The sequence below is a fragment of the Lontra canadensis genome, unplaced genomic scaffold (assembly GCF_010015895.1).
Source record: "Lontra canadensis isolate GAN:19392208 unplaced genomic scaffold, GSC_riverotter_1.0 scaffold120, whole genome shotgun sequence".
NCBI classification, from domain to species: Eukaryota; Metazoa; Chordata; class Mammalia; order Carnivora; family Mustelidae; genus Lontra; species Lontra canadensis.
Genome location: NW_022631114.1, coordinates 3,591,658 through 3,616,107, shown reverse-complemented (window position 1 = coordinate 3,616,107; position 24,450 = coordinate 3,591,658). Strand labels below are relative to the sequence as shown.

Genomic DNA, 24,450 nt, shown 5'->3' with positions numbered 1-24,450 from the left:
TGTGAAATATCAAAATCCAGAAGGTTTAAGACCTTTCCTTTTTATGGTTCGAGATGCACACCAGCCGATCTGTTTTCCAGACCTGCCCCAATTTCTACCACCGCCAGCGATATAGCAAGACTGTATTTTCAGTTACTGTCTCATTTAAACACTGTGCTAACTTAATATACAAAACCTGGTTCTTTAGGGCTGTAACGCGTAACTCTTCCCTGGGTTTTACACAGAGCGCTCGCTCTGACTCTCACTGATGGGCACAGACGTGTTTGTCAGAGGAGGATGAAACCGTTGCTTTTCCCGAGCAAACGGCAGGCCTGGAACCCAGACAGTGAGATGTGCTCTCAGCCTGAGACTTCTCCTAAAGCCTGGACCCTCATGCCCGGTGGTTTCTTCTCAAGGCTAAGAAGACAAGAAGGGATGGGAGCACAAGACACCAAGTTCAAGTGTGGGGCACAGGCGGCTTGCTGCAGTAAAGAGAACCCCAGGGAGAAGCCACCACAGCCCCAGCTCTGCCGATCATGGCCCCCTGAGTGCATCTCACGCATCGGGCACTTTCCCTGCTGCTGGGCCGGGTTTTTGAAAAAATGTTCCCTCTTACAAATGAGCAAATGGAGATCCGGAGCAATCTGAGCCGATGGTCCTGGGTCACTAGCCCGTGAGATGCAGCTGGATTTCCACCTGGATCCAGCGATCCCAGGCCTGAAGCTGTACCGGGCATCGGGCCACGCATAAAAGCCACTGGCCACCAGGGACGACATCCACATAAACGCCAGGACGTCCTGTACAGGGCCGGATTTGGGTAAGTACGCTAATGATCTAATTTGATTTTGAAAGGGCTGTTTCTGAATGAGCCACTCAGTACTCTGTATATTTCCAAATGCCACAACAGAATACAGGGAGACTGTGGGCAAAGAGAGGACGCTTTCTTTAAATAAGCAAGTTGCTAAAGATACCTCGGAAGTGGAGACCAAGGCTTAGAGCAGAGATGACTTTGATCTGGAAATTGCAATGTAAGGAAGGCGCTTAAAACTGAGCATTTCATCACGCCCCAGGCTTTTTTAGGATCAGCAATTTCTCCAGTGGGATCTCTGCTCAGAAGCCTCTGGAAGGCTGGGCTGAGCCCTTGTGTACGTGGAGGGCAGCCATGGACCAAGCGAGGGACGCTGCAGAGAGGAGGCGGTCCCAGTGGTCCCCAGACCACTTCAGGCCACCACTGGTAGGGTCCCCTGGAGGCACTGGCAGGACGCGACAGCCTTGAACAGAATGAAACGACAGAGGCTGTGCTGTGTTCCTGGGCCAGTTGGAGGCCATGTGGCCCTCCTCAGGGGACAGTGTCGTCTGGCTATCCTGACAGTAGTGGCTGCCTGGTTTCAGGGCTTTGGGGTGAAATGGGGAAAATAACTTAGAGATAAAAAAAAGTTCTAGCATCTTTGATTCAAAGCCTTTTTTCCTGGGTATACATCATTTTTAATTTTGCAAAAGAACAGGACTACACTCTCCTTCTAAAAGATAGTCCTGCCTCATCAGCGGCGCTGAAGCCAGGTCTTCACCAGGAAGGCGAAAGGGTTCCGTGTTTGTATTTCAAACACACACCTGCTGAGAAAGGACAGGGCGGGAAAGAGGAAAGCAGCAAAGGACCTTCCCCGTATCTGGATCTCATCTCACTTGGCTCCAAAACTCCAGGAACTCTAGAGAACCCGGAGCAGGAACAGGGTCTGGGGGAGAACAAGGCCGCTCCTCCCAGGCTTGCGCCCCCCTCCAGATCGCTCCTCCTGCCCCAGGGGGTTCGCTGCCGACCTGTCTCCAAGCCAGAGGGAAGAGCACCTCCAGACTCATCTTCAAAGACATGCTGTCATAGGCAAGGGGCACCTTCCACTTCAGCTCCGCAGGCCGTTTCAAAGGTGTCACTGCTTTTCCCTTCTGCGACTCACCCCTCCCAGGCTTCTCCCTGCTGGCCACTCCCCTGCTCTCCCAGACCAGGGCTCCAGGGCTGCTCTGGCCTGCTGTGCTTCCCCCAGCTGCCAGACAACCAAACGGCAAAACCGCCCACCAGCTCCCTAACCCTGAACCTGGGCTTTCTTCTTTTTCAGTAAAGAAAGGGAAATAACCATCCTTGCCTTGCCAGACAGCCAGGAAGATTAACAAGCAGATGCCCCTCAAGGTTTGCGTCTTAGACAAGCGCCTGGGGTACAGTAAGTGCTCAGTAAACACAAGCTACTTTGCTCTTCTCCTCAGTCCTGTGCGGGGCGTCAGCAACATTCCCAGTGGGTCCCCTCCAGGCTCTGGCTCCTCCCATGCCCTCCTCTGCTCACCAGGGCCACGGGGTGTGGTGCCTGCTTTCCAGTGCTGCAGGGGGTCTATGCCCGAACAGCCGAGCCGGGGGATGTCCCCCTTTTGAGCGCCCAGTGTCAGGCCTCGGAGTCAGGGCTGCAAAGCTCCCTGAAAGTATCACTGCCGAGCCACTGTCCTGTCCTGTGGCCTCTCCCAGAGCCTGTGGTTCTGGGACAGTAGGGACTCTGTCCCCCTCGCCTTCCACCATGTCCTTGAAGGTCACACCATACCACTGGTCCTGAGAGACGGTGTCAGGGGTGCCCTTCTGACTCTGGAATAGATCAGTGAGAGGGATGGGGACAGCCCCTGCCTTGTGGAACCCACAGGTCTAACGGGGGGGGAGGGGACGCACTTCTGGTCCCTGTGATGAGCTCCGCAGAGTAGAGAGACAACCAAGTTCCAAATCCCATTTTCTTATTTCTGGAAAAAAGGCTGAAGCGCTCTTGGGAAGGGAGGTGGTGCCAGGTCCAGCCCCTCCACTCTGAGCGACCCCGAGCCAGGGCCCCGTGACGCTGTGTGTGAGAAGCAGCAAAGGGGTCAATGACTCCAGCTTGGCCGCCCCGGATAGGGACAGGAAGTTGGGCTGGGGAGACCCAACACTGCAGGCTCCCGTGATCCCTGAGATGGGACATGGTGGGGAGGCATGGTGACAGCCCATCCCCCACACCCCCGGCCTTCGCTGAAGCCCCAGGGAGGACGCGCGGGAGGATTTCGTCCCGCCAAGCCGGGACTGGGCGTCAGTCACCCCATGTGGGGACCTGGGTCTCAGCTGGCCATGTCCGTTCTAAAAACAGCAAGACCACAACTGAGCCCAGCATCTATTTTTATACCCCACTCACTGGAGAGGAATGTGTAATATTTCAGTAAAGGGGGAACGCACGCAGCCAAAACTAACTGTTTGGCTTGGCAGCCTCCGGCAGATCTAAACTGTTGAGACAAAGCCTGCAGAATCGTCAGGAAATATAATAGTTTACTGGAGCACATCAGAATAAACCCACAAACCATGTAGCATCTAATCTCCCCACCTCCTCCTCCAAAGAAGGAAGAGAAGGGGAAGATACGCAAAACTGGTAGAATCACGAAACCAGCAGAAGTGACAGCCTGACAGGAAAGACGCATGACGTGGCCACCCAGACACTGGGAATGTCAGACCCTCCAGGCGAGCGGGGGCGGCTGGGACCAGTGGACTCCCGCCCCAAATCCCAAAGCACAGGCTTGGACCGGGGGCTGAAGAACATTCCCCTCTACTTTTCCCAGGGAGCTAGGGGACCTCCAGACGCGTGGACGACTCCCGCTCCGGTCCATGGGGCCCCTATGTCGGGCAGAGTGAGCCTGGGGAAAACCCCACGGAGGCCCAGCAGGTGGTGGGTGCACAGAGGCCCCAGGGGCCGAGGTTGTAAGGTTCAGGGACAAATTGTGGCCTCTCCCCTCCAGAGCCTTGTCCTCTCACAAGGACAACAGTAACGCCGCGCTGTCACCGAAGAGGCAGCATGCGAGCTACAACACACGTTATGCACGCGGGCTTGGATGCCTAGTCCACACCCCTCACTTTGTGCCTTGATTTCCTTGTCTGTAGAGTGGGGTTGTGGGGAGGCTCACACGGGGGGAAGGCACCAAAAGTGCTCACCACAGATGAGAGTAGGGGAGCCGCTCACCACTACTATGGTGGGGAAGTGCGTAAGCACCTGAGTGCCGCAGGTCTGGGGGACAGGTTGGATCTTCAAATAGTTGCGATGGGGGCTGAGCAAAGGCACTGAAGCAGGGGAGCACAGTGCCTGAGGGACGGGGCTGAGGGGTATAGGACATAGCAGGGGCCAGAGGCATAGGACTAGGGCCACTGGGCTGAGGGAAAGGACACATCACCCCAGACACGGAGACCCAGGATAAAGGTCAGGGCGCCATAAGGATCAGCTCTGGATCTCAGGAAGGAGAGCTAGGGACAGTACGGGGGTGGGGGCAGGGAGGAAGGAGAGCTGACTGCTGGGCAGAGATTGGGGGGGGTCTTGGTGAGGAAGGCTGGGAGACCGCAAGTAGCCCAGGAATTAGGCTGTGATGGGGGCACGGGGCAGCTCTGTGTGACCGTGAGTCTCCAACTCTTGCCGGAGCCAGGAGGGACAGCCAAGCTGTAGCTTGGAAGCCAGGGCCTCCCCTATGCACAGAACATCCCGACGGAATGCCCTTCTGTCCCGCCCAGGCAGGAGCCTCCGGCAAGCCAGGCAGACCCAAGCTCCACTCTCTCTCCATTGATTCAAGCTACCTGCTGTTACTCTCTTCCTTGACCCCTGCCAGAATCCAACCCACAGCAGGAACGGCGACACGGACCCCCAGGCCTGGAGCAATGCCACGTGTATGCCAATGCCTGACTCAGGGCACAGCACACAGGAGCTGTGACATCGTTCTCTGATCTTTCAAACATTCAGCACAAAGGCCCCTAAGTGCTGACTCTTCTTCCCAAGGAAGAAGCTGGAAGGGGCTAGAAGGACTCCCTGCTCTGGGAATGGTCTGTATCAGCCCCTAGAGACCTTTTGATATGAAAGGAATCAAGGAGCGGATCCCCACCAGCCAGCTTCCATCCCCAAAAAGGCAGTGTACACTGGGAGGGGGACCAAGATGGACGGGAAGAAGCCAGGAAGCCAGACAGCCCGGGCGGGGGCAGGGAAAGGGGAGGCACAGTTGCGGGTGGGGAGGTGTCCCTAGAGCCCAGTGACCCAGCGAGTGCCAGGGCCTGACCTGCTTCTGCAGACATCTCTGAATTCCCCAGCCCAGACCCCCCCGGGGAATGTCAAGAATTCTCTCTGCTCCGCGCCTCCTCCTCTGGAGCATTCCAAGTGCTGAGTTTTTTCCACTCAAAACATCAGCAGCACGAGAGAGGAATCCAGCGTGGGGCCCCACGGCACCCCCCCCCACCAGCTCACCCGCCAAGCTGATACATGACCCCCACTCCCACCCAGCTAAGCCTCCCTTCCAGGATGGAAGACGGCAGAGAGACAGCGGCACCGGGCAGGTGACCCAGGTGGGGAGGATGGGACGGAAGACGAAGCAGGGTTCGGGGAAGGGGGAGAATGGGTGTTACAGAACCCTCGGGGGCTCTCAGGTTCCCAGCACTGGGCCGACTTAGGCTCTGTCAGTGGGACCACCGCCGGCTGGCCTAAAGGAAGGATCCCCAGAGACGTACAATCATCGGCCAATGATCCCCCAAATCCCTGGCATTCTAGGGTCTGCCAACAGTCATGACCTTGGGTCAGGCGTTCCCTGGCCTCAGCTGATCTATCGGGGGCTCAGGAGTCAGAGCAGAGGGAGAGCTGGGCGCTTAGCTGGCCCTCACTGACCGTCTGCTGGGCTTGTATCTCCCAACACGTGTGTACGTACGTGTTATGGCAACGGGGAAAATGACAGAAGGAATGCGTGCGAAAGCTTTTCTCCTGCGAGAGCTCTGCCACCGCAGGAAGCCAAGCACTCGCGGGCAGTGTGTCGAGGGCAGAAGTGCCTACTTGCCTCTGAGTATTAAGCAGAACGTCTGACAGAGGCTGGACTATAATAAATGTCCACTGAACTTCTGAAAAATCGATGAATGACGTCACGGAGCCTGGCTGGAGAACGGAGGCCGCCAGGGGCTGGGGGAGGCGAGAGCTTCAGTTTTGCGAGAGGAAGAGTTCGGTGGCTAGAGGGTGGGGACAGCTGTCGGACGGTGCGAGTTCACTGAATGCCACAAACTGTCCACCAAAAATGGCTAAAGTGGTCAATTTCATGTGTGATTTACAACTGAAAACAAAAGAAGGAAAAAAACAGATGAGAGCGCAACAGTCGAGTGAAAGGACCCAGTGTCGCGGCCGCTGGGGTAGAAAACCCTAGCAGGAAAATGCCTACGTGTCAACTACACTCAAATTCAGTAACTGTTTAAATAAACTGCTATAAATTCTCTGCAACTCACTATGAAGAGGAGTAATCTATTTCCCCCGACCTTGAACCCAGGCTGGACCGTGCCTCGATACAGCCAGGAGAAGCAAGCAGAAGTGACACAGGGCCACCCCCAGCCCGTCACAAGCAGGCCTGTAGTCTTCCGCCCTCGCCCCCAGGGGACGCTTCCACCACCACGTGAAGGAGCCCAGGCTGGCTCTTGGGCCACACGGGGCCCCATCAACACCCAGCACCAACGGCACACGGAAGAGAGCTTATCCTGGAGCGGCCACTCCCACGGGACGGCTGTCCGATGACAGGAGAGCCATCCCAGCCACGGCCAACGGAAGAGCCGCTGAGCCCTGCTACCACCACCGAGCCCCAGAATCGTGAAGCTGTGGGGTGGTTTGTTGTACATCAACAGATAACAGACGGAGAGAAGAAGGTGTCACACGGGGGCAGGGGGAGCAAGTATCCGCATCTGAGCCCCGAGTCCTGCACCTGGAGATCTAGGCCACCCCGCCCTTCCTGAAGCCACCTCCTGTTTGCAGCTCTCCAAAGAGGTTCCCGCCAGTGTGGAGGTCCTTGGGCAGAGTGCGACAGAGCCAGGGAAGCAGGGCACTCGGACTTAACGGCTAGGGAGGTGAGTGGTGGGTCCTTCTAGAACACGACCTTGCCTTGTGAAGACAGAGTAGGGCAGGCCTCTCCGCTCTCTGCAATGCTATTTTGCCTCTACTAGGTTCTAACACTCAGCTGCGTAAGTGCGACCCTGAGAGACCCAACTAAAAGGTGAGCCCCCGAGTGAGCCCGCCGGTTGGTGGCGCAAGCTGGTCCTCTGCTAAGGGGGCAGCACCCGTTAACCTCTGGAGGCTCCTCAGCTGACCGGGTTCCTAAGGGATGCGGCTCACGGCTGCGGACACTTAGCACTGGCACACGTGTGATCCCTGACCCTGTCGGCTGTCCTCGTTCTCGGGACACCTGTGCGCCAGGCCGGCCCCAGGCAGCCGAGCCCCGTCGCGGCACCCAGCCCAGCCACTGCCCATCCTTGTCCCAGAATGTCATCCGCAGCAAGTTAATAATAGATGGCGTGTCCCATCTCGCGAACAGCAGATTCAGGAACAATTTCACAAGGTAAATTCTTAATAGAGCAGATATTCTCACAGGGCACAAGATGGATTTAGGGCTTAGGACGTTCTAACTCTTTTGACCTCTTTGCCTTTTCATCACTGTGACGCCGCCAAACGGAGGACCCGGTCCAGGAAAATCTGTGCCGCTTTCTGGGACACTGCATCCCAGGCTGTTTGGTCCCAGCCTGCAGGGGGGTCCATCTGCCTCTTACCACCAGGGATCACCTGCAGGGTTAGTGCTCCTCGGTTAACCCCTGGGAGCCCATCGAAGGAGATGGAGGCTCCTGCTGACTGTCGGCGTGCTGACGTCCTCTCTACCCACCCACAGCTTCCCTTCCAGGGTGCCTGGGCGGGGTGGGGGGGGTTCCTATTGGTTGCAGGGGCTCCCGTGTCTCCAGCCTGCTCCTTGATATCCTTCGAGCAGCATCCAGATCCCTCGGGAGACCCCAGCTCCCAGGCACACCACTTTGCTCACCCTGCCCCCTGCACAGACCTAGATAAAAAATGCCACAACGCATGTGTTTGCATCGTTGCTGTATGGTGTTCAGGACCCCACGGGATGGCACGCTGGAGGCCGAGGGACTCTGTGCCCACCAGATGAACATGGGCCCTGCGTAAATGCCACGAATGCTCAAAGCCAGCTCCCGGCTCTCCCATGAGGACCATGTCACACCCTTCCCCATCCCCATCAGGGGTCACCCTTGGCCCCATCAGCAGTCACCCACCAAGTGCTGCCCTCAGCCATCTGAACCTTGTCAAATATTTCATTTTGAGACACAGGCCCCCACGTGAGAGCCTGTTGGGTGTCTCGCAGACCCCCTCCCCCAGTGCTCTGCCCTCACTCAGACCCACCAACTCCGCAGGCCCCCTGGATGCCCACTTCTGCTGGGACAAGCGATGCGGGCTTAGCGGAAAACCAAGCACAAGGCTCGGAGCTTCAAAGCCCTGATCTGACCTCAAGTTGAAGCCCTATTCCAGGCACACTGCTGTCTTTGTCACCCCTATTACGGGAAGAGCCCCCCGACACCCAGCACTAAATGTTCGAGAATCATGGCATTTTCCCCTCTTTTTCTTGGGTGACAGACACCTGCCTCTGGGTCCTTTTGCACCTTTGCAACTAGGGAGGCTAGGGGAAATGAATTAAAATCAGTTAAGCTAATACCATTACACATCTCTGGCAAGAATACCGATCAATAATGATGATGATGACAATAACGAAGGTAAAGAAGTGATCAGAAGTGAGCGGTCCCGGCGGGGCCGTGTTTGCTAACACCTGCCCATGAATGTGAACCCAGGACCCCTTCAAGTCTGCAGGGTGCCAAGAATGTCTCTCTATTTCCTTTCGCCTCAGACTCTGGTGCCTTAGAGCGGAACCCCTCCAGGCCACCTCCACAGACCCACTGTGTGGTCCCTTCCACTGTGTCCCTCCTGCCCCCACACCCACCCAGCCTCCTGGCCCTTCTGAGTTCATTGTAATCAAAGCAGCTGTTTACCCCACCCCAAAAGCTTCCCTCCAAGCTCTGCCTTAGTGCTGGTGGGGGCAGAGGTAGGAGCAGAGGAAGCCCCCAACGGAGCTGACCCTGCTTTCCCAGGACAGCTGGGGCCCCAGTCAAGGGCACCGCAGGACCCCGGCTGGCGGTACCGACGAAAACTTGAATCCCACCACGACCCCCGCACCGGTCTCCCAGACATCACAACTCTCTCCCCTCCCGTCCTCCAACGGCAGCCGGGCAGCAGGGCCTCTGCCTTCTGAGGCCACCAAGCGCTGCAAGAAAAGGAGAGAACCACACAATTCTTTCTTAAAAGGACAAACAAATCTAAATTTAATCCAACTTACCCTCGTTTCCCAGGAGAAGGGGGCAGAGTGCTCATCTTGCCAAGTTATGTCCTGAAATAAAAATTCAAGAATCAATGTGAAACCCAAACCCAAACATACCCCATGCCAACATCCACCCAAGGCCACGGGGGAACCGAACTTGGGATGCATCTCAGCTCCTGGCTCGGGGCAAGAATGACGATTCTCTGCTCCGTGAAGAATGTGCTGTCCTCCTACGTCTGGCTCCCCTCACCTTTCCAGTGGAGGCGCCCTGGCCAAAATACGCCCAGTGACCATGTGGGAGGCCCCGCGGGGACTCGATGGTGGGGACGTGAGCAGGAAGGGAAAGGGGCTTTACGGGCTCGGGCCTTGGCTCTACCAGCGACGGCACACGAGTCCATGCTGGGAAGAAGACGCAGTCCTCAGAGCCTCAGTTTCCCTAATTTGGAAGAGGAGAATCACACTTCCCTTGCAGGGTTGTGGTGACGATTCAATGAAGTAACAAACGGACGGAATGTCAGGCAATAATCCTCCAGCCAATGCCAAGGCAGCTGAGCCCTCCCCCCTCCCCCCCGCGAGATCTGAAAGGCGCGACCAGCAAAGTCCATGAAGAACGTGTGCATTTCATGCCAGTGGCTGCTCGGAGTGGGAGCTCTGACGCCGCCCCCACCCTCGCCAAGAGATCACGATGGCAAGAGCCCTTCAGAAGGCTAACCCAGAATCCGACCACGGCCCCACTGTGCTCGGCGCACTGGCCTGAACAATGATGGGAAAAGTCGGCTTTTCTTGGCTACCCGCTCCAAGCCCCCAGCCGTCATCCTATGCCGGGAAACGTCTCTCATCTGCGCCTCGCTTCTCCTGGGGATATTTTCTGAACCCAAAGTTGGGACATACTGGGCGATATGGACTCAACATGGGACAAGGTATTTGCAAGTGAGACGGTCCTTCCACAGAGCACCCTGGGGAAGCGAGGGCCTCCCCTCAGAGGCAGGAGATCAGGCTGTGCCCTCCGCTGTAAGGCACATACGGTCTGCAGAAAGCCCACTCTCGGAGCCCCCGCCTTTTCCTTTGAACTTGCCTGCCTCGACCCCTCAGCCCCTAGCTGCCAGGAAACACTACAAACGCGAGGGAATGTGGGCCACGGCCCTCCCATTTGGAATTCCAGCTCAACCCTAGTTACTTCTCAGTTTACAAACCCTGTCCCTCCAAAAATGGAAGTGGGCTGCCTGGAGGAATGTGAGTGAAGGAGCCCTTGAGACAAGAGAAGGAGGCCGTCGGCCCAGCCTCAGCTGTAAGGGCTCCTGGGTCCAGTCCAGGCCGCGGGTGTGCGCGGGGCACAGCAACAGAGCAGCGGGTGAAACGACTTCCACGTGTCTCCAACTCTACGAGCTCGGGGCCCTCTAAGCTCCTCTCAGAATCATCAAACAAGAAGGACTTTGTTTCCACGTGGGGAAAGTGAAGGGGCCTAACGGCATCTATGCATCATTTATTCTAGATTTGAGTTTGAGGGGGAAAGTAAAGGAAACCAACTGGCAAGTGGGCTCTTTTAAAAAGGATTTTCATTAATTTATTGGAGAGAGAGCACACAGAGGCACACAAGCAGGGGAAGGGGCAGAGGGAGACGCAGACCAAGGAGCCCTGCTTGGGGCTCGATCCCAGGACCCAGAGATCATGACCTGAGCCGAAGGCAGACGCTTAATGACTGAGCCACCCAGGCGCCCCTGTGCTCCTTCTATCCAGACACGGAACAGCCCAGTGGCCACCTCTGTGGACAGAGGAGGAGCTAGAGATTAACTGGGCATGTAGAGGCAGGGGAGGGGGGGTGGAGGCAGAGGAGGGGGCAGACCCAGGGACCACGGCACACTGGAGTTGGATCCCCTTATCATAAGGTATAATCCGTCCTTCAATATTAGTTATACAGCTGCAATTGGCAAAACTTAAAACAAGGCTTTTGGCTTTGCAAGGAAAATGAGTGTGAGACCAGAGGACCCAAGACAGAGCCTGGAGCTGGGCGAGCACGCTGTCACCAGTGGGGGCAGCCCGCATTCGCTAACATTCCGGGGAGGCACAGACAGAGAGAGGGTCACACTGGGATTTCTCCCCAACTTGGTGTCAAGTCAATAGTCTTTTGTTTGCTCCAGCAAGAAACTCAGTCAAGGGGCAAATTCCTTAGATTTCTGCAATTCTGAGCTCATAAAAAATAATAAAACACTTAACAAAAATAAACATGCCAAGCAAAAATGTTATTGGAGCGCTGATGTCAGCCGTGGCTGCACGCTCCAGCACTGGGAACAGGCTCTCCAGGCAGAAGGGAGGCAAAATGGGACCAGACCTGCAAAGTGGCACCGCGTGCACACTACGACATTCTCTTTCTCCTTCTGCCACGATGACCAGCAGGCAACGAAAACGTGGCCAGGCACACACTGGTGGACACCGACATCTGCCTTCTGTAGGGTGGCCAGGAGGGGTCCACCACCTGCCGTTGCTGCCCAAGGCCTGAAACTGTCAAGACACCAAAACACATCTGCTACTGGGACCCCAGGATGTCAGGGAGCGGGCTTGGATTCGGCCAACAGTCCTCCCAGTCAAATTCCTCTCCCTAAGGGACGTCTCTCCCAGAGACAATGCTGCACCTCTCTGGAAATTCTTTCTTCTCTGGAGCACGGCACAGGAAGAAGCCCAGAAGTCACCAGACCCCAAAACAGCAGGACAAAGAACAGAGTCCCAGGACACACAGCCCCTGGAAATCATCAGAGGCCAGCACAGCCCAGGGGAGGCTCTACTGTTCCCAGGTTCCAAGGACTCCAGGATGGACAGACATCACGTCGTCTTTGCCCCAACACCCCAGACACCCTGACTCCCTCTTACTGGAAAATGTTCACCAGACACAAATGTTCACCTCCTGGCAGAAAAAGTACTTTAAAAAATGAACGTCTGTTCTCTGCCCCTAGTCCCAGAATGCATATTTGCATAAAATCTCCAGCATTTACTTGACTATTTGGTAAAGAATGTATGCCCGAGTGTTCTAAGGTCTCTGGGGGCCTCAGACATTTGTACTTTTGGAGGCTATAGCCAGCAGGGTGCTGGAGTGGGCTTGTGCCAACTCGTGGGACCATCAAATGTTCAGGCTGTTAAACACAGCCACTGTTAAAAGCCACAGTCGGACAGGCACCTGAACTCCAGCACCTGCCGCAGCATTAGGCATGGTAGCCAGAATGTGAAATGATACCAGTGTCCAACGACGGCTGAAGAAACCAAAGGTGGCAAATCCGTACATGGAATCCTACTCAGCCTTCAAAAGGAAGGGAACTCTGACACCGGCTACAATCGGAATGAACCGTGAGGACATCCTGCTAAATGAATAAGAGAGCCACTACAGGGCAAATGGTATGTGACTGCATTCTCCGCGGTGCCCAGACTCAGGCACCTGCATGGAGACAGAAAGCAGAACAGAGCTGACCGGGGAGGGAGAAATGGGAAGTTACTGTTTAATGGATTCAGAGTGTCTCGCCGAGGGGATGGAAAAGTTCTGGAAATGGACAGCGGTAACGGCTGCACAGCAGTGGGAAAGTACTCGTCCATTTAAGAAGGCTTACAATGGTTCATTTTATGTTATATATATTTTCCCACAATAAAGGAATCTGAAAAAGCAACATTCGGCATAAGCCCAAACGTATGACATTCTGGAAAAGGCAAAATTATAGAGACCGTATGAAGATCAGCGGTTGCCAGAGTTGAAGGGAAGGCAGAGCCCAGAGGATTTTAGGGCAATGAAAACATTCTGAACCCTACTGAGTCATGGACACTTTTCTCAAAACCCACAGAACGCACATCAAGAGTCAACTCCAAGGTCAGCCTCGGACACGCCCATGTGTCGATGTCAGGTTCATCCGTGGTTAACAAAGGTCCCACTCTGGGGGCCGGTGCCGACAGTGGGGGAAGCTGGGCACGTGTGGAGGCCGGGGTTTGCCTCGGCTTCTCTGAGAACCTGAAACTGCTCGCCACACACCCTGCTCCTCCGCGGGTCCCCAGGCAATCAGCCGGGCTCCGGGTCAGGGTCCTTGACCCCACTCCCCGGGACCACACTCTCAGCAGTTACCCACACGCCCTGGGCTGAGGCCGGCACCGCACACGCTGACACTCACCACCTTCAACACTGAATGTAAAGGCTGCAACTGAATTTTAAAGTGATTTCGGTCATTTTGCTTTTGAAATTATTTAGTTACAACCACCTTATGTCATGGGTTACGACTCCTCTGTACCAGTCATGACTCTTCCAAAATCATTCTAAAGTGAGAAACTCCGGACTCCGCGTTGACTGCAAAGATGGCCAAATTTTACAGATCCTAACTGTTCCTCTTCACGAACGGGATTCGAGACTACTGAGCCTTTGTGTTTTTATAACTTTCTTTCCACCTTCAAGCCTGGCCCATGAATTTTACCGTTGCAACTCAAGTGCGGGGCCGAGAGCCCCTGTGGACGGCACTGTCTGTTCTGGCTGCCCCGTGGGGGCCCCTCCCCGGGTGTACCCCAGGAAGGAAGCCAACCCAGAGGCACAGGCTTTCTCCCACTGCCCAAAGCCAGGCCTCGAGCAGCCGGCACACAGGAAGCAGCCCCCTTCCTGGAACATTTGAGGGCATGCACTTCAGAGACCCTGTGGCACGTGGGCAGTCCAGCCTATGCTCTGGGCCCATCTGCCACCTTGGCCTGAACAAACCGCACCTGCCCAGTGTATGCCCTCTTGGAGCACACCTGTCCCAGCTTCTCCCTGATGCCAACCCACCCCCGGTCTCCCCCGGTGAGCACGTGGCCACACAGCCACACCGGGCTGCCTGCGCCTCCTGGACTGCAGGGCTTGGGGCCCCCCTCTGCCTGCCCCGTCCACCCCACGTGCAGAGGCACCCTCGGTCAATACCGCCCAGTGCGTCCCATTGCCCCAAACAGGGACTCCTACGAAAGCAACACAGGGTTCAGGCAGCTCTCCTGAGAAACCCCGGGTTTTCAGGCCCAGCTCGCTCTCACTCTACTTGGGAAGCGGGCAAGGTCCCTGCTCTGGGCTTTGTATAACCCGCCAAGGCAAAGTCACAGTCTCCTATGAAGGCTGCAAGGCTCCAGCATAAGAAGAATCACATCCAAAACCGCGTATGTCTTCATTCTCCCCAGCATTCAGGATCACCTACGAGCAGCTGCAGCCACGCCCCTAACAGCACCACCGCAGAACTACTATAAGCACAACCCGACCAGTCCACACCTGCACCTGCTGGGGTGCCGACGTCCTCGGGATGACAGAACAGGTGCGCGGTTCGCTAATCTCAGGGTGACGGCAGCTGGAATCCCAACCACGGAGCGTTCCCGCCACAGACCCGAGAGATTCAGAAGCAACGGCACCATCCTGGAACATTGCTAGGTGCTCGCTGGAAGCCTACATCGTCACCGTGCTCCTGAAGCCCATAAAGTACAGGACTTCCTAGCTGACAGACAGTGGCATCTTGACTTAAAGGTCAGAAATTTAAGGAGAGCCTGGGTGGCTCAGTTGGTTAAGTGCCTGCCTTCGGCTCAGGTCATGATCTCGGGGTCCTGGGATGGAGCCCCCACATCAGCCTCCCTGCTCAGCAGCGAGTCTCCTCCTCCCTTTGCCCCTGTTCTCCTCCTCCCCCTGGCTAGTGCATGCTCTCTCTCTCAAATAAATAAAATCTATTTAAAAAAAGGTAAGACATTTAAACTGTAAATACTGTAAAAGCAACCAGGCTCACACAGCAGAGCCTGGGGAAGGGGACAGAAACGCCCTATGCTGCTGACTGTCTCGGTCCTCTAGTGATGTCCGGTGGCCCGGACTCCCAGACACCCCTGCACGGGACATGCTCTTCCTAGGGAGCTGTCTGGTGTCAACCTCTACCTCGAAGACGTAGCAGTGCGGTAAGAACAGGTGAGGCAATGCCACGCCTTGGCATGTAACCAAACAAGCTGAAACGTTATCTACACAAAAACCTGCACACTGACATTTCCAGCAGCTTCATTCATCATCGCCACAACCTGGAAGCCATCGAGGCATCCCTTAGCAGACAAATGGATAATAAACGATGGGAGACATGGACAGAGGAGTATTACTCAGCGCTAGAAAGAAATGAGCTATCGAGTCCCGAATAGACACAAAGAACCTTCAGAGCACACTATGAACGGACAGAAGCCAATAGGAAAAGGCCACAGACTAAAGCTCCGACTGTATGGCATTCTGGAAAGGGCACAGCTACGGACATAGTCCGTGGCTCAGCGGTTGCTGGGGGTGGGGGAGGGGATGAGGAAGAGGCAGAGCACAGAGGAGTCTCAGGGAACTATTCTAACGATGGATGCGTAGCGTCACGCATCTGTCCAGACCCACCAAATGCGCACACCGAGAGGGAACCCTAACGCAGACTACGGACTCCGGGGGGGGCTGATGGGCTAATCAGTGTAGCTTCACCCACTGTAAGGGATACAGAACTCTTGGCGGGGGCGGGGGGGTGTTGGCAGCAGGGGAGGCGGTGCATGGCGGGGGGGGTACGGGAACAATACAAGAAACCTGTGTTCTTCCTGCTCCGTTTTGCTGTTGACCTAAAGCTGCTCTCACGAACTAAGTTTACGAAAAAACAAAGCGGGAGAGGGAGGACAAATGATGACAATATCCCCCCCCCCTTTTTTTTAACCAATGGCTTCTTTTTAGGGACTTTTATTTATATATTTATGGAATCGATGCTTCTGCCTCTGGCATGTAATATATTTAACTCTGCTGAGATAGGAGGGACGCAAGGACAAAACTTGCAGACCAACAAGAGAAAAACAGCTAGGGCTGAGCCCGTGGGCAGGCTCCACCGTGAATACAATACAAATTCAGGAGCCCAGGCCCCTGAGGCCACGGCAGGAACAAAAGCTCCGTGTCCTCCTGGTAAGAGGTGCAGGGGAGGTGGGAGAGACTTCGACCAAAACAAACAGAAAATGAGGAGGACATTTCAACAATCAGAACTGGCCTTCATTCTTTTTTTTTTTTTTTTTTTGAAAAATGGATTTTTCTCCGGTATTAAAGGAATCTCTTGCTTAAGAGTGTGAAAGTGATTCCTGCCACTGAAAGGGTCCCATCTGCCAACATGCTTCTCAGCTCTGCCCCAACCCTCTCTGTGCGACAGTGAATCAATCATTGAATTTCTTTCCAAAACCCGTTCCTTGGCAGCCCCTGGGTCACCCCCACCCCCCACCCAGGGGCCAGGGAGAGGGCCTATGCGGCTGCTTTAGCTCCCAGGGCTCATCTAGTCAACACCCTTCCTCCCCTATGTGGGGTAGCAGGCCAGGTGCTACTCTGGGCAAAGAATCATCAGTTCAAAAGGAGAAGCCTGTGGGAGAGGCCCTGCAGCCTCCCCCTCACGGCCCGTGGAAAGAGATCTGGGCTCGTGGCTACGTTCTCAACTCCGGTCCAGAGCCAGGGCACAGAACCCCAGATGCAAGGACACAGAAAGCCACATGAACCTGCTTATCTTTTCTAAAAACCGTCTGGGCTCCACCAGACGGAAGGTGGGAATCATAATTATACATTCCACTTTCCTTAAAAAACAAATCCAAAATACTGAGAAAGTAACTCTCAATTTTCCTCATTTTTTTGCCAAAGGCTGACAAAAAGGAAAAGGCCAAACTGTTCCAGTGGAGGGGGAAGAGGTGCCCTCATGTGTGACAGGTCCTGTGTCAGGACCCCATATGGCCAAGCAAACTCAAATCTAATGAGTTAACACTCGAGGAAAGTTCTGGAAGGATAACGACCAACTGCTTCGCAAAGCTGCTTCTGCATTAGTTGGATCTTTTAACAGTAACATGCAAATACATTATCTTCTATACCCTACAGTGATTTAATTGGCTTATTTAAAAAAAAAAAAAAAATCTAGGGGTGCCTGGCTGACTCAGTCAGAAGAGCGTGTGACTCCTGCTCACGGGGTCATTGAGCTCCAGCCTCACGTTGGGTATAGAGGTTACTAAAAAATTTAATAATAAACTTAAAAAAAAAAATCTGGGCTGGCCAGCGTGGACCCTAAAGGATGGAGAAGCAAAGCAGGCCCTTTGCAGGTGGCGCCCAGGACACCGAGTGGAAGCAGCGGCTCAGCACGGTATGCTGAGCCGGGATACTCCATCCTGACCCCCAGCCTCCCGAGCACCCTCAGATCACTTCAGAGAAAGGGACTTCAGCCAAGTGGGGACAAGAGCTCGATGTGCGGGGGGCTGGGCCAAGGCATGGGCCCGCAGAGGCCTGCAGAAGGAAGTGCCCTGCCAAGGGTGTCGGGGAGTCAGGGAGGCCCAGGCTCGGCCCCAGAGGAGGAGGGGAAGGCAGAGGGGAACGAGGAGGCAGCCAGCCAGCCTCCAGATCCCTGCAACAGGGGAAGGGACGAGGACGCCTGAGGAGGGACACTTCCTTCCGACAGCAGCTGGTCATGCTAACCTGTTGAAGGGGGGACAGAGCTTTCTGGCTCCAAGGCCCCAAAACTCTGTGTTCCGTGGCATTCGAGATCCCGAGCAGGGTCCCCGGGGACTGGCGTGTGGCACAGGGGCAACACCCTTCCTGCCCAGCTTCCCAGCTGCCCTTCCTACCTACTTTGTGGGAGGCGGGAGAGACACGTAGGTCCATGAGAAGCAAACACACCAAATTCCCGGGGCTACCTGCTCATGGCCTGTAACACATCCCTAAAAATTCAGCTTTGGGTTTTTGCTTACCCCCTCCCCCAATTTGGCAACAGGAAATAGCAGAAGCAGACTGAATGATCTCAAAAACCTTCTAAAATGAAAATCTAAAAAAAAAAAAAAAAAAACTTTTTAAATTAATTAATTAAAAAAAGAAAGAAAGAAAGAAAAGAAAATCTCTCATCTCCCAGGCCATTTCCTGCTGAAGGAAGAATGCAGGGAAAGTCAGACTGCTAAAGGCCTGTTTGCAAACAAGCCTTCAGGTTCATACCAAATACCAGAGAAACCTCATGGGCCACTCATTTCACGGAGGGAGGCCTCCGCCCTGAGCAGGTGGAGCGGCCGGGAATGGAGGCCAGGTCTGGGGACCCCAGGTGCTTCTCTCCTTTCGCTGAGAGAGAAGGCGTCCACCAGCTGCTCCAGATTCTCTGCATAGGAGTGGCCTGGGGACACGACGGGGTGGGGGGTAGCAGGCGTTGGTGGCCTTGTGTTGAAACTGTAGTAAGATCACATGTTCATGGGGTGGGGGGACTTTTTAAGGAGCCGGTGAAGATAATGGAGTCAGGCAGCGCTAGAGTGAGAACGCCTCTAGCTTCTAATGTAATGGGGTTTCAGAGATATTTGCTAAATTGACTCCCAAGGAAGTAAAAACGGAAAACAGACAGGTCCCCTCAAGGCTTCAGGGCACACAGGCAGCCAATCTCCCTCCACACCAGGTTGGTCACCCCGGCAAGGGGGCATCTGAGCCCTGACCTTCCTGCCGTACAGACAGTGAGGGTACAACTGAAAACAGATGCCACGGTGTCACAGTTCTCTAGGCAGAGCAGTCCCACCAGAGGCAAGTGTGACCTGGGAGCAGAGCCCCGCCCACACTCAGGGCCACCGAGATCGATGACCATCAGTATGCAGCCGGGTTTCTGCTGACTTATTCCTTCATACATAAGAACAACTAGACGCTGCTCACATCTGGAGGCTATATTTTTATGATCGGACTTAAAATGTGGGATACAAAAAGGTTACCGGTAATGGGGGAGAGGGCATTCAAAAAAACGGGTGATGTGCTTGTCCTCCAGGGTAGCTGAAGGGGTGGGGGGGGGACACCATCCGAGGCTGATGTGACTGCTGATCTGGAGACAGGCCACATCACGGCCACACTGCGGACAGAACACACTGAAGCTTCAGACACGTGTCCCGAGGCAGATCGCCAGAGGCCACCAGGACAGAGTTCCTTCTCACGTGGACAACCCTGACAGGCCAACCCCAGGCTTCGCAACAGCAGAAATGTATTTATTTCATGATCATGATTTTTGCAAGTGGCAACAGAGAGACTAGCTTATAACCCACTTGCCACCTGAACAACACAGGGCTTAGGGACACCTGTGCCCTTGAAAATCCACGTCACTTCTGACTCCAGAAACTTCACTGACAGCTTAGGGTCAACCAGAAGCCTTACCAGGAAGACAAACAATCGATTAACACGTTATTTTGTATGTTATCTGCATTCACTGCATTCTTACAATAAAGTAAGAGAAAAGAAAATGTTATAAAGAAGATCATAAGGAAGAGAAAAAATACATCTATGGTACAATATTTCACCCCACAAGTCTGCATATAAGTGGACCCACGTACTTCAAACCCGTGCTGTTCAAGGTTCAATGGCATTCTTAACCAGGAATGGCTGCAACCGTCTTTAAAGCCCGTAGGCCCCTCATGGGCATGATCTCGGCCCGCACCCTGTCAATGCTATTCCCATCGCAGAGGCCAGAAAACCCCAGCTCGGGGAGGTTTATGATTCAGTCACAGTCAAAAAGCCGGTAGATGGGGGAGCTAAGACTCAAACCCAAGACTCTCCGCAGAGCCCAGGCTCCGCCTACTTCGGCCTGAGGAAAGGCCGGAGGAACCCAGTACGCACAACCAGTATGAGGGATGGTCTTTCGTGGAAGTACAGAAGAGGCCACCGCCTGTTCGTTATCTAGAATCAGACAGTGGCTCCAGAGACAGCTGATTCACCAGAAGCACCCAGGCGTCAGAAGTCTGTCTGTGGCTGCTGGGGGTGGGCAAGCCAGAGGGGACCTCCCAATAGCATTCTCCGTGCCCTAATTGGCTGTGGAGGCCCCTGGGACATCAGAAGACAGATCAAGTAGGAAGGGACAAAGGGCCTTACTCGATCTGGTTTAGGGTCCTTCTGGACAAACCTGGGCCACCTATCTGGGCCACTCTGTCCGTCAGCCTCACCGGGGGTCACCCCTACCCCACCCCACCCCACCCTTACCCATCGCCCCTTGTGCCCGGGAGCCAGCCCTCCTCCATGAACAGCCCTGGGCACAAGACCACCAACTACTTTGGTGCCAACCTCTTGCCAGGTCTGGGGGAATGCATTTTAAACACCCTCATGCCATTAAACCACACAGCCACTGCAGGCAAAAACAGACCACGCGCCACGTTCCTAACTACCTCTCCTCGAATTCAGTGTCCTCTGTCCCTCTGCCGTCTGTGCCAAGTTGGCCAGAGGCATTGCAAGGCATCCTCTCAGCCCATTTTCTTAAAACTGAGTTCAATTCTGAAAAACACAGCTGGTCTGCTCCCGGAATGGCATGAAGGTAACTACAGGAAAGATTTCCGTTTGCTTTTAAATCACATCGGGCTTCCAGATCCAGAAACGGGTCAGTCTGGCACCCAGTTCAGGAATCTGAGTACAAAATTAACTTGGCTACATCTTTCCTTATCAGTGATACTGAGCCCTTATATGGCAAGAGCTTTCTGATGATGGGCAGGCACGTGGATATTCTTACCAGGACACCAAGCTAAGGAAAAATGACCGTCACTCTCCAACATCTGTAAGTACTTACAGGTTTACTTCCTCTCCTCTTTACTTACTCAGGTCTTTTCCAAAGAGGGGCTGCTAGCTTTTGCATCACCCAAATCTGAGCACAAACACTGCAAATGGCTTCATACAGATGCAGATTTTTACACTGAAAATGTTGGCTCTTAAATACATTTTGAACCTGTATCTTCATCCCTCCCCGCCCCCAGTATACCACACCCTTGTTTTTCCTGGCAGAGCCTTCAGAGTGTAAAAGTCCAATGCAGACTTTTCTTTGAATTCTCTAGGAATAAGGCAATTTGGGCAACATATTTCTGTCCTTCACACACCCCTCACATTTAAGTGGGTTTACGACCACAAACATTTTATATTAATAAATGTCTCGGCACGCCCAAGCCTGAAAATCAGCTTTAAAATGCAGTGTTAACTAGAATCCCTTCCACAACCCACAACACCCTGGAAAAAACTCATCAACCCCAGCTTCCCTCCTGCAGGCTCCCAGGGTTAAAACAGAACGTGGGCTTAATTTGCACACTTCCTTTTTAGACTTCTTGCTCCTTTTGACTTCGCCCTTCATGGTCAAAGTTGAGTGTGAAAGGCCAGATTCTAATGGCACAAAACAGTGCAAATTCGAATGGCACCGAATGAGTCCCAGTGAAAGAAAAAAGGAGAGAAAGACCAGGTTTCTAAGCAGCACTGAACACTCAGGCCTTTGTGACTTAGAAGAGGACATCCCTGAGTTTCTTCTCCTATAGTTCCAGCGTTTCTCCCCTCTCGGAAGTGTGGGGACGGGAGTCTAGATCAAAGAGCCAGACATGCCCTTATATGTAGCCAAGGCTTGCTGGAGCCCATTTAAACTCATCCCTTAGTTTTTCGATGGAAAAACGGGGCCCTATGCTCGCCCCCCAAACCAAAGCGTCACATCGAGCTCACCGGTAAAACATCTCAGGGAAACATCCTAACCTTGGAAGGCAGGCACGGGCTTCTTCCTTCTTTTTATCCTGCTTGACAGTCTCACTTGTCCCGTACAACTCATCACAAATATTAATGTATATAATTTTCTAAGTGCCTTCCCGGGCAGGCACGGGCTGAGAAGTATTATCTCCGGTTTACCCCGGGACGGGGGAGGGGCGGGGAGAGAAACTGAGGCTCCAGGGGGTTAAGTCACCCCCGGCCGCACAGCCGAATAGCAGAGTGGATTAGAGCTCGGCTTGGCTGGCTTACAATCCCCTGCTGTTCCCCCCCACCCCACCCGGGTCTGCCTCGTTTAGGAGCAGCCGCCTTCGGCTGCGGGAACTCTCCGACTCCGGTGCGGCCCAGCCGCGCGGGTCTAGGTGGGGGTCTTTAAAGACCACCTCCTCGCGGCGATTCGCAAACTCCCTCTGGGGAGCCCCGCGCCCCGCGGCGACGGCGCCTTGACGCCCCTCCCGCCCACTCCCATCCCTGCCCCTCCTGCTTCCCAGCCCCTACCCCGCGACCGGCGGGGGCGACCTGACGCGGGCAGGGGCCACCCGGGCCGCGTCGGGGCGCGGGGAGGTGAGAGAGTTGCCGGCCGCGGCCGCACCTACCTCGTCCCCGAAGCGCACCACCTTCTGGCCCGTGGGCCCGCGCAGGCCGGGGAAGCGCGCCAGGTCCTCGGAGTCCCCCGAGTCCCCCGGGTCGCGGGTCGCGGGGGCGCCCGGCCCCACCAGGCACCGGTCGATGATCTCGTCCTGCTGCGCGGGCGGCAGCCGCGCCCACTCGGGCCCGTACTTCTCGCGGATCTTCTCCTTGTCCTGCATGATCTTCCTGGCCATGGGGCTCAGCGACGAGAAGTAGGTGAAGCGCTTCCGCTCCCGGTCGTCCAGAGGCCGGTTCCCGCTCATGACCGCAGAGCGCGAGGCCGCGATCGCCGCCGCCATCGACGCCATGCCCGGCCTGGCCGCCGCTCCCCCTCCCCGCACCCCTCCCCGCGCCGCGCCGCCCCCCCAGCCTGGAGCCCCGCCCCCCCCGCCCCCCCCCCCCCCCCCCCGACTCGGGAACCCCGCGCCTCACCGCCACGGGAATCACCCTCCGTGCGCGCACCCCGGGGAACCCCGCCCTCCCCCACACCTCCGACGACCCCGCTTTCCGAGCCCGTGCACCCCCGGGACTCTTTGCCACCTCCCCGCCCCGCGGAGCGCAGCGCCTCGCTGCCCCGAGGACCCCGCCCTCCCCCACTCCCGAGGACGGGCCCGCCCACCCCCGGGAACTCCGCCCTCCGCACGCCGAACACGGGAGCCCCGCCCACTGAGCCCGCCCGACCCCGGGAACTTCACGCACCCCGACCCCGGTACCCCGCCTTCAGCAACCTCCGCACCCCGGGGACCGCCGCGATCCGCACCCCCGGGTACCCCGCCCTCCGCACCCCGACCCCCGAGAATCCCGCCCACCGAGTCCGCCCAACCGCGGGAGCCCCGCCCCCGGACCCGCCCACTCCCGGGAACCCTTCCCACCCCCCCCAACCCGCCCTCTCGGGAACCCCACCCTCCGGGCCCCACGCTTGGAATCCCGCCCCCCGAGCCCGCCCACTGCCGAGAACCCCACCCTCCACGCCCCTCTCCCGCGTCCTGATCGCTCTCCCGCGTTGCAGCCGCTCCCCCGCTTTTCAGGGTTTCCCTTGGGCGCCTCAGGGGGCGGCGGGCGCGCCCCCGAGTCCGCTCCCGGCGGTCTGTCGGGGCTGCTGGTGGTGACCGCCACAGCGCCACGTGGTCAGTTGTTTGACAAAGGAAAGTTTTCTCCCGCGGAGGAGAAGCCGGATTTCAGGACCGAGCCACCGGCCGCGTCCTTCCTTTCCGGTCCCTTTCCTGAGGAGCCTGGGGAGAGAGAACTAGCGTCGGAGCGTTTGCGGAAAATTAGTTCCCGCTCCTCCTAAAAGGACAGAGGAGGGAAACGAAGTGCCCGGTGACTCAAAGCGCCTTTCCCTGGAGGGACTACGGGACAGGCTCAGGGGCCGGCGGCCGGCGCACCTGCGCTTGGTTTTGCCCGCGCCCGTGGAGGTTTCCCCAGGCCGGCGGCGCGGTCGTAGGCATTCTCCCAAACCGCAGACGACGTGACAAGATTTACTCTGGAATCTCAAAAATCACAGGAGCTCTCGGCAGTTCGATGTTCGCAAACACTGAAGGAGGGCAGAAAGTTGTCGTAGGCAGAGAAGCAACATCCCAACAATAGTGGGACGACGTCTGTCGTTTTGAAGTCTGTCCCAGACCACAAAAATTAAAATTACACAGAGCCCTCATCTCATTGCTATCAGGTTGGGGATTTTTTGTGTTTTTGTTTGTTTGAGATTTTATTTATTTGAGAGAGAGAGAGAGCATGAGCAGGGAGGGGGAGGGGCAGAAGGAGAAGCTGACCCCCACCCCGGCCCCGGCTGGGGGGTGGGGGTCCATCCCAGAACTCCAGGATCATGATCCAAGCTGAAGGCAGACGTCTAACTGACTGAGCCACCCAGGCACCCTATCAGGCTGTTTTGAACAGGACTGTAAGGTCTCAGAAGACAACCTCCACTCTTAGAACAAAAAAAAGTTGCATATCAAATTTTACTTAGGGTCTTTCTTTGCCTCTAGAGTAAAACTTGGTTAATGCTGAACACAGTCCTAGAAATCACTAGCAAATAACTTGTTTTAAATGTGGGATAGCCTTTCATGTTCTGGCCCAGAAATCCTAAGAAAATATTTTTGGAATGTCATGAATGTGACAAAGTCTACAAGAAAAGAGAGTGCTATTGCCAGTGTTACCAGCATAAT

At 55.5% G+C, this 24,450-nt stretch overlaps 1 protein-coding gene across 2 annotated transcripts in view; it reads right to left on the bottom strand.

The window, feature by feature from the left end:
* Nucleotides 1–22,643, bottom strand: part of CUNH1orf198 (chromosome unknown C1orf198 homolog) — a 28,415-nt gene extending 5,772 nt beyond the window's left edge. The window contains exons 1-2 of one of the 2 annotated variants that reach the window (XM_032841100.1): nucleotides 22,255–22,643; nucleotides 9,190–9,240 (exon numbers count right to left, since the gene is read on the bottom strand). In XM_032841100.1, the coding sequence (XP_032696991.1) occupies nucleotides 9,190–9,240; nucleotides 22,255–22,596 (393 nt within the window). In that variant the 5' untranslated portion in view covers nucleotides 22,597–22,643. Of the gene's footprint in view, nucleotides 1–9,189; nucleotides 9,241–9,328; nucleotides 9,352–22,254 lie in introns of those variants that run through there. The other variant, XM_032841101.1, reaches the window with a different exon arrangement.
* Between the last annotated feature and the right edge of the window lie 1,807 nt (nucleotides 22,644–24,450).